The 13,934-nt window shown below is 26.5% G+C and overlaps 3 protein-coding genes across 4 annotated transcripts; 2 read left to right on the top strand and 1 right to left on the bottom strand.

The window, feature by feature from the left end:
• Positions 1-1,506: 1,506 nt before the first annotated feature.
• Positions 1,507-2,791, top strand: LOC129615179 (protein FAM210B, mitochondrial-like). Its single transcript, XM_055530278.1, has 4 exons — positions 1,507-1,653; positions 1,757-1,949; positions 2,015-2,345; positions 2,417-2,791. Exons 2-4 carry the CDS (start codon positions 1,898-1,900, stop codon positions 2,598-2,600), a joined length of 567 nt encoding a protein of 188 aa, XP_055386253.1. The 5' UTR covers positions 1,507-1,653; positions 1,757-1,897; the 3' UTR covers positions 2,601-2,791.
• Positions 2,792-2,814: 23 nt separating this feature from the next.
• LOC129615178 (N(4)-(Beta-N-acetylglucosaminyl)-L-asparaginase) lies at positions 2,815-4,227 on the bottom strand. The gene is made up of 2 exons (XM_055530277.1): positions 3,194-4,227; positions 2,815-3,131 (listed from the first exon to the last, which is right to left on the bottom strand). Exons 1-2 carry the CDS (start codon positions 3,961-3,963, stop codon positions 2,879-2,881), a joined length of 1,023 nt encoding a protein of 340 aa, XP_055386252.1. The 5' UTR covers positions 3,964-4,227; the 3' UTR covers positions 2,815-2,878.
• Positions 4,228-6,354: 2,127 nt separating this feature from the next.
• Positions 6,355-13,587, top strand: LOC129615225 (monocarboxylate transporter 13). 2 transcript variants are annotated; one of them, XM_055530326.1, is made up of 6 exons: positions 6,355-6,521; positions 10,913-11,131; positions 11,188-11,314; positions 11,371-11,550; positions 11,610-12,721; positions 12,775-13,587. In XM_055530326.1, the coding sequence occupies exons 2-6, from the start codon at positions 10,930-10,932 to the stop codon at positions 12,942-12,944; spliced, it is 1,791 nt and encodes a 596-aa protein (XP_055386301.1). In that variant the 5' UTR covers positions 6,355-6,521; positions 10,913-10,929; the 3' UTR covers positions 12,945-13,587. The 2 variants fall into 2 exon arrangements, with proteins under 2 accessions (XP_055386301.1, XP_055386302.1); XM_055530327.1 differs by lacking the exon at positions 6,355-6,521 and adding an exon at positions 8,064-8,083.
• Positions 13,588-13,934: the final 347 nt, after the last annotated feature.

The raw sequence follows: 13,934 nt of genomic DNA, 5'->3' as shown, positions 1-13,934 counted from the left end.
ATTTCTAGTTTTTTACTTACACTTTTTGATGCTAAAGTTGATTTTGAAAAATTTTTCGATAACTTTTCTCCTCTGGATAAATTTTTAATGAAGAAGGGCAATTATTTTAATTGAATGAGTTTTTTTTTATATCAAAAAAGTTGAAATATTTTTTCTCAAAGATTTGACGAAATATGTCAAATTTTTAGGTTTTAATAAATATAAAAGTTTTTTAAATTAATAGTTTTTTTTTGAATGGAATGGTTATAAATTCTATTTTTTTTCACAGAAATTTCGTAATTTGCTTTTCTGAGTACCAGAGCTATATAAATTGGAAAAAGGCTTAATTAAAAAGGGCTCAAAAGTGAAACAAAATTCATTCTCACTTCTGAGAATGAAGTGATTTATTTGATAATTAACTCTTTTATAATCAAATAACTTGTTAAGTGAAATGTTAAGGATTTTTGATTTTATAGCTATAAAAATCTTCAAAAGACAATATTTTAATTAATGATATGTTTTATTTTAAATATTTTTCAGTTATGACACAATTTCTTTTAAAAGTCAGAATTCAAAATAAAATAGAAGTATCAAACTTTATGCAAATACACTTATTTAAACGGCCAGAATCAAAGGAAATTATCGCCTGCGAGGAAATAGCCCAAATCATTATTTTACCGCTGGCGGTTCTTTTGACATTATTTGTTTTCATATGTTTCCCAGCATTTACACGTACAAGTTACTTGCAAGAAAGTTGCAATACATACAAAAATTTTACTAACACATTGAAATATTTCTACTTGCTTGTTTACTTGCAGTTCAACTTGCAAGAAAATTTTGCTGCCAGTAATTTGAGCAAGTAATTTGACATATTGAGAAATTCACAAAAAAAAATTTGTTGTTTTGATTTTTTTTTTTTTTTAATTTAAAATTTTTGAATTTTGTTTTGAAAAAATTAAACTTAGCAAACTTATGGTTTCTAAAATTTATAAACAATTATATATATTGCTAGTTGTTTTCTTCTCAAAGACATTTTCAAAAATTAACTTGCTAAACGCCTACGTCATAATAGCAAGTAATTTGACATTTCGAACAACTAATTGACAATTAATATTATACAAACTTGCATGCAAGTAACTTGTATGTGTAAATGCTGGGTTTGTGCAAATTTTTAAAAATTTTTAAAAACTTTAAAAAGTTTTTGCATGCGCGTCTTTTATAATATTTTTATATTTTTGAAAATGATGATATTCTCATTTCGTCAATGTTTGAATTTTTTTGTAAAGTAAAATTTAGAGTTTTAAAAACTTTTAAAACCTTACTGCTGTCGAAACATATGTGTTTTTGGCTACGTCAGAAGGTTTTCTTTTTGAAATTTATGATGCATTTATCATTTTTTTGACAAGAATTATATGTAATTTTGATAGTTCGGTATACGTAAATTTGACGTTTTCAAAAACCATCGCACTAAAGTTGAAATTAATTCAACTTTTTGAGAGAGAGAAAAAAAGCTGTACTAAAAATAAATAGAATGCCAAAAATTCAAATTTTTATACAAAATTCATCAGCTCGTCGCGAAAGCGACGAATCAGTGAATTCGGCTTAATTGTGCAGTATTTTGCATAGAATTTTACAAACACATCGAAATAAATAATATCAAAAAAACGACCAATGGTAAAATTAAAATTTAGTTTTTTTTTTTGGGACATTTTTAATATAAATTTTCAAAAACCTTAAAATATGTATTTTAAAATACTAGAATAACGTTATATTTCAGACAACCCTATTCTACCTAGAAATGCAAATGACAATTCATTGATTCAAAATTTTTAAAGGAAAAGTATGAGGTAAATGAAATATTTAAAATCATAATTAGGTGATCAAGAACAGTAGTAATAATAATAAATAAAGCCGGATTATGCTCGCTATTCGAAATTTCAATGTTGCCTTAAGAAATAACTTTGTTTCTGGTAAGTACCAAAACAATTTGCAGTGTTTTGAAAGTTCATAATGTTCATACTCAGTATTTATCAAGGGAATTTGTCAAGTCTATGTATTAAAAAACTTTCGGGCAAAAGGGCACTCTTAGGAAAAAAATTTACTCCAATTTGTTACAATAGTTATAAACCTAGTTCGGCGTTAATTTATAATCCAACCTTAAATGGACAAAACCTATCACAAAACCATGAAATTTGCTATCAAAAAATGAGTTCGTCTGCAAAAGAATCATCGAACGATAATAAAGATGTTATATCAAAAAAAGACAAATTTAAGAAGATAATTAAAGAATATGGTTCCACAGTAATAGTGTTTCATGTAACAATATCACTCTTATCTCTTGGTGGATTTTACCTATTAGTGTCGAGGTAAAATTATTATTTTTTAATTGATATAGGTACACAGGTACATATGATTTTTATAAATTATTCAATTTCAGCGGAGTGAATGTTATAGCTATTTTAGATTGGATTGGAATCAACACTTCGAAATTCGCAACTGGTAGTACGTTTTTACTTGCGTATGCAATTCATAAAGTTTTTTCTCCCGTTCGATTGAGTATAACTATTGGAGCTGCACCAATTATAGTTCGGTACTTAAAAAAGAAAAATTTTTTAAAATAAAATCTAAACAGTCATGTTTAGAGCTAATATATTAAGTATACATATATACATACACTTACGTACATTTCCTACTTTACAGTAGCTAGAATTATCATAAAACATAATTACGGTAATATTGTTATATTTAAGTCGAGAATTATATTTCGGTGTTTAAAAATAAAGGTGAATAGTTATTTTCCAAGTTATAAAATAAGAAATTACGTTTTTTTTAACATTTTTTGTTTAAAATTTAAAACTTTATTTTTATGTACCTATATTATAAGCTCTCAAAAATATGTTTAATTACTAAGTTCACAATCAATTTCTATCACTTGGACATTTGTTTGTTTGTTTCGTCGTACAGAAAAGGGAAATTTTTTCATTCCAGCACATGCTGCTGAAAATTCTCCAGTGTACCTGGCTACTATAACTGCTCCAGTAAAATCAGGATAATATTTTAAAATTCTATCAATAGCATTTTTTGCTGCTTCCCTTGGCTGCATTCCATTGCGTAAATTTTCAACAGCTGTAAACGATGGTAGAAATCGCATCCTAATTTAAATTAAAAAAAAAATTAATGTGAATGAATTTAAGCTATTATATTCTTCATTTACATTACATCCCCATCTCCAGTTGCAGCTGCTGCTCCTATTCCATTCTCTGCATAAGCCCCAGCTCCTGGTATTGGAGAATCACCAACTCGTCCGGGAATTTTGAATTTAGCCCCATTTGTAGATGTTCCGGCATATATATGACTGTGCGAATCTATTACAATCATACCAATGGTATCGTGATTATTGTTATTAAAATTATATTTCATTCTCTTATCGCAAGAATTGATATCATTTCTTTTTATGGGGCTATATGGACCACATTCGCTTTTAGGATTTGGCTTTACATTTCTCCAGAAATTTGGTTGACAATTCGAATTACGCCAATTTTCCCACATTTTTTTGGATTGATTGGTGGATAGCGACTCTTTTTGAAATCCCATAGAAACAGCAAAATCTGTAGCTTGGCTTCCTGATAACAGTGAATGTTCTGTTTGTAGTAGAACGTGTTTTGCCACACCTATTGCATTTTTAATTTCCCTCAAGTTAGCAACAGCCCCTATGTTCATATTTTCACCATCCATTATTAAAGCATCTAATGTTGTTTCACCACTTTCATCAGGGCTTCCTGGACCAACAGTCCCATCACATTGAAGTTCTTCACATCGGGAACAGCCCGCAACTAAAGCATTGAGCGCATTAGAACTGGCTGATAACACTTCCCATGCTCTTTCCGTTGCCTCAGTGAACTTCCAGGTATTGATCACTAAGGGAATTGCTTTGTCCTCTGCAGCATTGCAAGATAATACCAAAAACAGTACAAATCCTAACATGGTTTCAATATTTAAATAATATCACGGTTGATAAATAGCTGCATATGTAAATTTATAAAACTTAATGTTTTTTTTGTATAATGCATTAAAAACAAAATTATCATAAAAAACACTTTTTGTAACGCGTTCTTATAACATAAGGGTAAGCTTGTAGTTTTGATATTATTGCGTTATAATTTAAATTCAAAATACAGTGTATGTGAATTACTTTATTTTTATCAAAACCAAGTAAAACCATTTTTCAAAATTGCAAAGTTGAATTGAAAGTTACCAGATATAAAACCTCACTCAAACGTCAAAAACATCGTGAACCATTTTATATATGTATTTATAACGTTCCAATACGGACAGTTTCATTAGAATTTGCTAAAAACTTCGGTGATAACTGAATAGAGTATTCACAATTCTTCAAAAATGAAGAAGTTGAGATCTGAGATCGTTATAAAACCGCTTGTTCGCCATGGTTACTTTTAGATTCCTCACTCATTTCTCATTTTAAACTTTTAAGACACATATTCTTTTCCTTTTTTTATTCATTTTACATGTAAGTATAGTATAAAAACTTTAACTTACATCGTAGGAATTCTGACTAGTGACTAATATTATATTCTGATTACTTGTTCATAAAAATATAGATATACATACATATGTAGTAACTAATAAATCATTTCCTAGTTTTTACAAAATTTTATTTTAAACACTTCTAAAAACATAATAACAAATATATTTGTTAGTATTGTAAGTTTCAAACCAGAATGGCATAATTATGTTGAAAAAAATAGCATAATTAACTCGATAATTTGACAAAGATTTTAATTAACTATTTTTAATTAATGATGAATGCAAGGAAAAAAATACAATAAACAAAACGAACCATTATTTATTTAAGTTATAACCATTATTATTATAAGTTTATTAATGACTTACTCGAACATTCGCCAAAAGGATATTATAAATTCGCTAGGAAAAAAATCGTTGCTGTCGAAATTTAAAAAAAATGACATTTGAAGTTATTTAAAAGTAAACTAAGTAATAATATAGGTTATAAAGTCATTTCAAAAATTTTATGCTTAATTGATATCTTAACATTTTAACTTTATGAAGTAAATGAAAATATGTTTTCATCGAGTGCTTATTTATTCTATAGTGTTGAGTACACCAGTAATAGAAGTGAAGATGAGAAAAATGCAAATATTGGAAGGATACGAAGATGTTTAAGGGATCAATCAAATCCATTGAAGCTACCAGAAACTGAGTCAGCACAATTGTTTTTTCATTGAAGGTTCCGGAGCGTTTAATACTATAGCAAAGTTCGCTTACATTTCCTTCAACATAATTTTATTGGCTCCGAACCACGGCTGACAGGAATACAAGCCTGGACCCTAAGACGCAGCTGACGAAATTACACGTATTCATATGGGATCTATAGACGGCCCTTTTTAACATCATAAATCGCCCACAAGCTTAACTTCTCTAAAATTTTTAATTAGAAAAAGTTAAAATTCAATCTTTTTCTACATTACTAATTTAAAAAAAAACCTTCCAGGTTCAGTCAATTTTTTTAATATTTCAAAAATTAAAAAAGTGCAATTTTTTTTTCGAAGTATTTAGTTGATTTTGGTGTATTTTTAAAAATGAAAGGAGTTGGATATTAAGGACTTATTTTGTTAACAGGTCATGATTGTTGCTTTGTTTTTTGTATGAAAATGGCCTTATTTTTGAAAGAGGTCGTTACTCTTGGAATGTTCATATTAGTGCCGTGAGAGGCATTCTTCCAATGAAAATTGTACATTTTTGTGCATTTTGGTTGTGCCGCACCCGGACGAACTGTATGTGACTCAAAAATATGTAATATATGGATATACAATTTTTATTCATAAAATATAAATAGTCACACACAATTTTTATTTGCCTAGTTTTGACATTTCTCTCGAAGTAATTTTATCAGCTTTGCACAAACGTCAATTCTATATATATACAATATATTATAGTAATATCAGCACTTTTTGCACAAACGTCAATTACGTATTTATGGTAATAAGTGTATTATTCTATCGTAGGAGATTTTGGTATACCGCACCGGCAGTGGAGTAATTTTGGTTATCGCATACGGCATATCGTGTCTATTTAGGTTTTAGCTTGAAGCACAATCATGTAACTTGATTTCGAGCTATCATTCAAATTGAACTGAACGGTATCTGATTAGATGTATGTCAACCATTGGTGCAAAAGTTATCGTGTAAACATTGCTGTTGGTCCGTGGAAATGAAAAATAATATTTCAAGTACTTTATTGACATAAGAAATGCTGTTTGAGAGCCGCTGATATCAAGAGTTCTGTTTCATTTTCCACTGACTCACTATTTGAAAACGCATTATTCGACAATCGACAGGCAGGTAGACTTTCGATTCGACTAGTCTGCTGGCAATAGTTTTGTTTTGCGTTTGTTTTATTTTTTAAGTGAAGTAAATTCCTTCAAAGTTTGTTTTTTTTTTTACTTTTTTTTTTTATTATTGAAAAACTGTGAATATGTGTTTTATTTCGGAAAAACTCTAAAGGTAATTATAATTTTGGAAAGTAAATTAAAAAAAAAAAAATAACTTATACAAAATAGTTCAAGGTCAGATATTAAACATCATTCATTATTAAAAATATAGTTTAGGTTTTTTTCTCTTTTTTAATTAACAACAAATTAGTAAAAACGTGTTGATTATATTAAATATTTATTCTTTTTGAATATAGATAAATACATATATTTACAAATAATTTTTTAAGACGCCAGAGTTTTTTTTATTTTTGCGAAAAAAAGGATAAAATCAATTAAGTGGGTCGCTTTCACACAATATAAATATATAAATTATAAATAAGTAGGACCTACGTATATATAAGTACGTGCACGTATGTATGTTTGTTAGTATTTTTCCAATGTAAAAGCAATTATATTTAAGTTTGTCATTAAAATTGTTTTGTTTTATTGACTGAATCATTCAAATCATTGTGTTAAAATGAATTAGATAAAAAAATTTTCTGATAAAAAAAAATTTGAAATTATGTGCCTACAAATAATAATAGTACATAATGTGAAGTATTTTGTTTATAAGGAAAATTACAAAGGAGTTTTTACTAAATTGGTTTTTTTTTGTGCATGGGTACCATTCGTATGAACATACATACATATGTACCTATGTAATGTACGTTTTCAAAGGTCTTTAAACTCGATGGATAACTTAAAAGTCATTTTAGATATGTATGTATGTATGTATTTTTCTTTTTTATTGTGAAACAAAAAAATCTCTAGCTACATAATAAATTTTATTAAAAAATTGCTTATTTTGCATAATTAAAGCCAAATTTCTAAAAGTTTTAAATTCCAAATTTTAGAAATAAAATTCACTTTTAATGAATGAATTTTCAAGGAAATGAAAATTTTTAATCCTATTCTATACAAAGCGAAATGATTAGAATTTTTCAAGGCTGATGTACGCATAAACATACATATACACAACAATACATATATATTTTTCATTGAAATATAATTTTAATATTTACGAATTTTTAAAACCAAAAAAATTGCAAAATTTAGAATTTTTTAAATTTAATTAGGAAATAAAATTTTACATTATTATAATGTTTATAAGTATATGTACTCGTATATATATGTATATAGTTATATGAATACATATTATGCAAGTACAATTATCACATATTTTGTATATCAATAATCATAATATTTATTTATTAGCAAAATAAAGTAAAAAATTCGTAACTTTTATCACAGCGATTCAATAAACATACATACCTACGTATTAATATATGCAATTTATTTATTAAATACAATGCAATATATGCCTAAAAAAACATTATTTATTGAAAAATAATGAGTCTGCCTTCATAAAAAAATTGAAATTTGGCAAATTTGTAGGTATAGTATATAAAAAATTCTTGATAAAAGTTAAACACCTACTTAACTACATACTGAAAAACTATTAATAACTATTATTTCACAAATTTTTGTGGAAATTTTTAATTATTCAAAAATTAAGAATTAAAATTCATACTATTTTGTTTTAATTTTTAATAGGTATTTGGACTAAAATGGAATAAGCAGATAGCTAGATAGGTACCTGCATATTTATTTACATTTCTATACATATATACTTAAATGTTTTTTGAAAATATCGTTTATGAAATAATAGTTAGTTAGCTTACCTACTTCCGTGTACCTACTTACAAATTTTTGGAATTTATGCAAACCTATAGAGATTATTAATAATTTATAATAATAACATTAATGTTTTTAGCGGGACAACACATTTTTTATTTTACAAAAGCCAAGCTAATAGAATTCTTATGAAAAAAAAGGAATACTAATATTTTTTTATTAACAAATACTCTGCAATTTTTAAGTTAATTGTTATAAATGCGTTCTACAATTGTTATATTAGCGGCGTATTATTATTTTATTAGGTTGTTTACATATAAAAAAAGAGTGTTAATTAATTACATACATGTCTGGTAGAAGTTTTATGTATCAGAATCGTTTTTTTTTTTTGGATAAGAAAGTGTGCGTCATAAAAAATCTGGAAATAATTGAAAATGTTTTGAGTTTTGAGGAGGTCAACAAAATACATAAATTTTAATTTTTTTTTTGCTTTTTTTTGTGAATTAAAATTTGTGAAATTAAGTTATTTGATATGCAGAAGCTAAAATTATACTGTATTATTAAAGTTATTCGCAGTGGAATTTTTATTTTGACAGAAAATTTACTAATTGTTACGTTACCCAAAATACTTTATTTTTGTCATAGACAATAAAAATATAAAAGTAGGCTTATTTGTATAATGATATGACTTTTAAAAATCTTTTTAATCCTATCTAAATTAAGTATTTGCAAATATTAATGTCAATAATTATAAGGGGTTATACTGGATTATATAGGCTTTGTCACAATATCTTAACTATATATGTATGTATATTGACAGCTAAATGATTAGAGAATGAGTAGTTTCTTACATAATTTTAACAATTGTAATATAAGTTGTGGCCAAAGTTGCAGAGCTCTCCGAGACCTTTCTTAATAAAATGTACTATTTTAACATTAATGGTCAACCTCTAAAAGTTGACCAAGATTTATGTGAATTTGGTTAGAACATATTTATTAATAGGGTGTTCGTGAAATAATTGTAGCAATTTAAATAATTTTTTTTTACTAGTCTTGTATTAAAAAATATTATCTTTTTAATCAAACTACAATGTAGCTATATTTCAAGTTACTTGTAGTTTGGATTATAAAAATTGTTGTAAATTTCATTTATGCATCATATTGCCAATGGATGTGTGTAATTTATTGCTGATTTAATATTGACCTTTTATTAATTAAAAAAAAAAAATAAAATGATAAATAATTAGAGTACCTACCAAATAAATTTTTTAGATCATTATAAGTAACATTGAACGCCAATTATGGTTTATTATTTTATTCTTCACTCATTAATAAGGTACGAATTTTATTCTAAATTTGCAATTACAAATTCTATTTCAAACTTGTAGTAAATAAAAATAACATTTTTAAATCTATATTTTTATTTAAATAAGGACGGTAAATTTGTGCTATACACATGTATGTAGATATTGTTATATAAAGCTGCATATACAAGATATTTGTAATATAAAATTTATGAGATTTGACATCTTTAAATTAATCCCGTGTATTTCATTAATGATTTAATCTTTCCCATATTTCTCAATTTATTTTGACGAGTTAATTTTTCATTTAAACTAAAATTAAAAAAAAATTAATGAAATCATTTAGGACTTTGGGTTATTTCGCTATTAAGAGAATGAAAATAATAGGAAATCACAATAAACTATTAAAATATGATGAATTGTGGACCGTATGTTATTAAGCTTTAAAATGGAATAATCATTTTGCCGTTTTGATAAACATTATTGAAAAATGTTCTGTAGAATTCAATAATATGTAATTAATATGTACAAAATTTTATTAAGATATTTGAATGAATGCAAAATGTGGATGGGTGGTGGAAAAAAATATGAATTATGTATTAATTTTCTTATAAAAATCATGCAAACAACTAATAACTGATATTTCTGTGTAATAAAATTCCAATGTGTAAAAAACAGAGCTATTTAAAAGTATTACTTTTAAGCAAAAAATATCATTATACTAATCTTCGTAAAAGATATAAATTTTGTGTTTGTATTCCAACTATGTTCACTTGAACTTGTCTCAAATACTTGAGATAAAAAAATATACAAACAATTATCTTGATTATCTTATGATTAAAAAAAATTAAGTAAATTAAATGTAGGTTAAAAGTATAGCGCATGCTTTCTAGATAGTTGCTTTTTATTAGGTCTTTATATTAATTATAAAAGACACCAAACGTAATTTTAATACATAGCAGGTTATCTGGTAAAAATAAATACATATGTATGCATGTTTATCACTGATCATTTTCACTTATTTCGGAAAACTATTAGAATTTTTAACACGGGAGGCTATTAAAAATGGGATATTTATAAGGTAGATAAAACTTGTTTTGATTCATTTAGAATACAATATATGTATGTATTTAAATAAAAAAATACTCCAATTTAAAAATATTCATTATCAATCCAAAAATCTTATCAGTTCGAAAATTAACCAAAGAATTATATAAAGAAATATTAGTATTATTTAACTAGGTTAACGACTTTATAATAAATTTGTTTTAAATCTGAATAAAAATTTGTTTACATCATTTCTTTCAATTTTAAATAATAATTTACACTTTCTTTATTCATGTTTTAATTACGAAAAAATACAATAAATTTCATAAAATGTGCTAAAATTACATTGTAAGATACTAATAATTTGTCATGAAATGGTAAAATACCATTTTTTCATAAAATTATTTATAATTTTTTTTTAATTTTTCCCTTTTAGCACATAAGCATTTTAAAATGCAGGAATATCAATTAGTTCCTCCAGATGGAGGGTGGGGATGGTTGGTACTTTTTGGATCAACTTTAGTTAATATACTAATTCCAGGAACAATTAAGAGTTTTGGAGTTTTATTTGTTGAATTTTTAGAAACTTTCGAAGCATCGCCAGCTGCTGCAGCCTGGATTCCGGCCTTATGTTATTTCTTATACAGTTCCTTAGGTGAATGAAAATTTTTTTTATATATTTTTAATTTTTTTTTCAACAAGTGCTTTTAGGTCCAGTATCAAGTATACTTTCAGTGAAATATTCGTATAGAACTGTAACTATAATTGGAGGCACATTTGCGGCAGTTGGAATGATCATTTCATATTTTGCACAATCTGTAACATTTTTATATATAAGGTAGAGGAAGAAATTTGAAATTTTATTTTTAATAATATTTTTAATATTTTTAATAGTTATGGGGTATTCGTTGGCACTGGAGCCGGTCTTTCATTTCCACCTACCGTGTATATTGTAACATCTTATTTTGTTAAATTAAGGGGGCTTGCAAATGGGGTTTGTATATCTGGTAGTGCATTTGGTTCTATACTTCTTCCACCAATATTAAGATACCTACTTGAAGAATATGGCTATAGGTATTTGAAATAAATTAATAAAATAATTTACATTGAGAAATAAATATAATGCTTTTTAGAGGAGCTGTTTTAATTATGGGAGGCGTAACATTAAATGTTTGGATGGCCGCACTTTTTTATGAACCAGTAGAGCAGCATATGAAACGTGTCCCAGTAACAAAAAAGACTTTGGAGGATATAGAAGAGGAAGATGCTGGGATTGTATTACAATTTGATGCAATAGACGCAGGTGATATAATTCACGAAGAGAACAATCGTCCAAATACACCTAATTCGGTCATTAATAAAGGTCAATTACCAAACGATATTAAAAATTTTGATAACAATTTTATAAGAAGTGCTTCTGCAGCTGTAGTTCCAAATTTAGATAAAAGTAATTCTAGAAAAATTAGTACTCCTATTAAAGTTCCAATTCGAAATCCAACATTTACAACAACTGAAATGACATCAACTCCTTCTCTAAATGCATTTCGGGAAAGAGGCATGTCGAGTAATAAATTAAGTCGGCTTAATTCAAGGGGTGGGCTTGGAAAACCCTCACCATCTACTAGTAGTTTTCAATATATCAGCACTCCATATCACGGTAGCACATTATCCTTTCAACCTAATCAATTTAGCTCTCACTTGTCTTTGAAGTCAATAGCAAGTTCAACAAAAGGTGAAGAACATGAAGAAATGTTTCCAGTGGAAGAAAAACCAGAGGAAAAAAAAGAAAAATTTTTTGATTTATCATTATTAAAAGATCCACTTTACTTAATAATATTAATTTCGAATAGTACTAACGCTATTAGCTACACTAATTTCATAATACTCCTACCTGCATACGCCATTTCTCTAGGGTTTGATAAATCATTGTCAGCTTATTTGATTTCAATAGTGTCAACCACCGATTTAATTGGTCGAATAGGTGGTTCAGCTTTGTCGGATCTACAATTTATACCAAAAACTTGGTATTTTATAGGAGGATTGGCTTTGTCTGGAGTGTCATTATCGCTTTTGCCTTTAACTGAGACATATGCAATGTTAGGGTTTTGCTGTGCTGTGTTTGGGTTAGCTTCTGGAACCTACGTCGGCATAACTGCAGTCATAATGGCTGATTTGCTCGGAACTGAAAGGCTTACATCTTCATATGGAATTAGTCTGTTTGTCAATGGTGTAATTCAGTTAATTGGTAAATATTATGGAATTCAATACAACCCTAATTTTAATAAAACTTACTTTTAGGTCCTCCATTATGTGGGGTTTGGTATGAACAAAGTAAAACGTACGTTCCTCTCTTTACTACACTTGGAATAACGCTTGTCTTAGGTGCAAGTTTATGGGGTTTATTACCTTTTATTAAGAGAAAAAATGACACAAATGAAAGCCAAAGTAATTATAATGATGTAGAATAGTATTTAGTTTTTTTTTCATATTTTTACTTAACAGTAAGTAGTGCTTAATTAAAGTACTTAAATAGTGAATGCAAAAAATAATTGAAACAGCATAAATTATATTTTTAAATAAGACGAATTTTATAAAAACGTACTTCATTGATATGTATACATCACAAATTTCATATCGAATAAATACACTCAATAGGTATTTTGTAATTAAAAATTATATTTTTTTTTAAATGAACGCTCAAAAGGACTTTTCAATATTCATGTAGTTAATTTTTATCAGAAAATTACCGCGACATTCATAGATGAAGGATTTGAAAAAGTATATTTATTTACATATATTTTTATTTGAATATTAAAAGATTTATTAATGAAGATTGACGAAGATGTTTTCTAGTGTCTTATACAAATAGTGAATTATACGTATTTTTATATATACTAAATTTAATCATTCATAGAATTTATTTTTACAATTATTAGCGGTAATAAAAATATTTAGAATGTTTTAGTAAAAAAAAATTAAGATCAAGGCTGTTACTCAATGTGTAAAACTATTGAAAAACTATAAAAATGAAAGTATGTATTATTTATTCACAACATTAACTTTTAAAAAACAATTTTTTTGTGTTGATGTCAGAGTACAATAAAGTAAATAGTTTTAAGCCTTTAATTTTTATAATAAATTAAATTATGTTTTTTATTTCTAAAATTATAAGTTATAAACGTGCAAGAGTACGGGTACTTTCGAAAGTACCGTTATAACTCGCATACTTTTGCATTCTTAGTCTGTTGTATGAATTCTGAAAAAATTTCTAAGTATACATACATACATATATAAAATCTAAAGTGAAAACTCTGGTCAAACGCATAAAATTTGCACTTATGTAGAAAAATGACAATATAATGTTGTCGTGAAAACTTTTGCAAAGTTTTCAGTATTTTAATCAAATTTTATATCAAAAACTTTCGGAAAAAAGAAAATTAGATTTGACTTATAACGGA

Source organism: Condylostylus longicornis, unplaced genomic scaffold, assembly GCF_029603195.1.
Source record: "Condylostylus longicornis isolate FDR11 unplaced genomic scaffold, ASM2960319v2 ptg000135l, whole genome shotgun sequence".
NCBI classification, from domain to species: domain Eukaryota; kingdom Metazoa; phylum Arthropoda; class Insecta; order Diptera; family Dolichopodidae; genus Condylostylus; species Condylostylus longicornis.
Note: the sequence above shows the minus strand (reverse complement) of the source record. Positions and strands in the feature narration are given on the sequence as shown.

Bases quoted from the DNA above. Each gene is read 5' to 3' on its own strand.
- LOC129615179 (XM_055530278.1), top strand. From the start codon at position 1,898: ATGCTCGCTATTCGAAATTTCAATGTTGCCTTAAGAAATAACTTTGTT. The intron at 1,950-2,014 runs GTAAGTACCAAA...GTATTTATCAAG, and splicing joins AAGAAATAACTTTGTTTCTG to GGAATTTGTCAAGTCTATGT. The intron at 2,346-2,416 runs GTAAAATTATTA...ATTCAATTTCAG, and splicing joins TTTTACCTATTAGTGTCGAG to CGGAGTGAATGTTATAGCTA.
- LOC129615178 (XM_055530277.1), bottom strand. From the start codon at position 3,963: ATGTTAGGATTTGTACTGTTTTTGGTATTATCTTGCAATGCTGCAGAG. The intron at 3,132-3,193 runs GTAAATGAAGAA...AATTTAAATTAG, and splicing joins ACTGGAGATGGGGATGTAAT to GATGCGATTTCTACCATCGT.
- LOC129615225 (XM_055530326.1), top strand. From the start codon at position 10,930: ATGCAGGAATATCAATTAGTTCCTCCAGATGGAGGGTGGGGATGGTTG. The intron at 11,551-11,609 runs GTATTTGAAATA...AATGCTTTTTAG, and splicing joins CTTGAAGAATATGGCTATAG to AGGAGCTGTTTTAATTATGG. The intron at 12,722-12,774 runs GTAAATATTATG...ACTTACTTTTAG, and splicing joins TGGTGTAATTCAGTTAATTG to GTCCTCCATTATGTGGGGTT.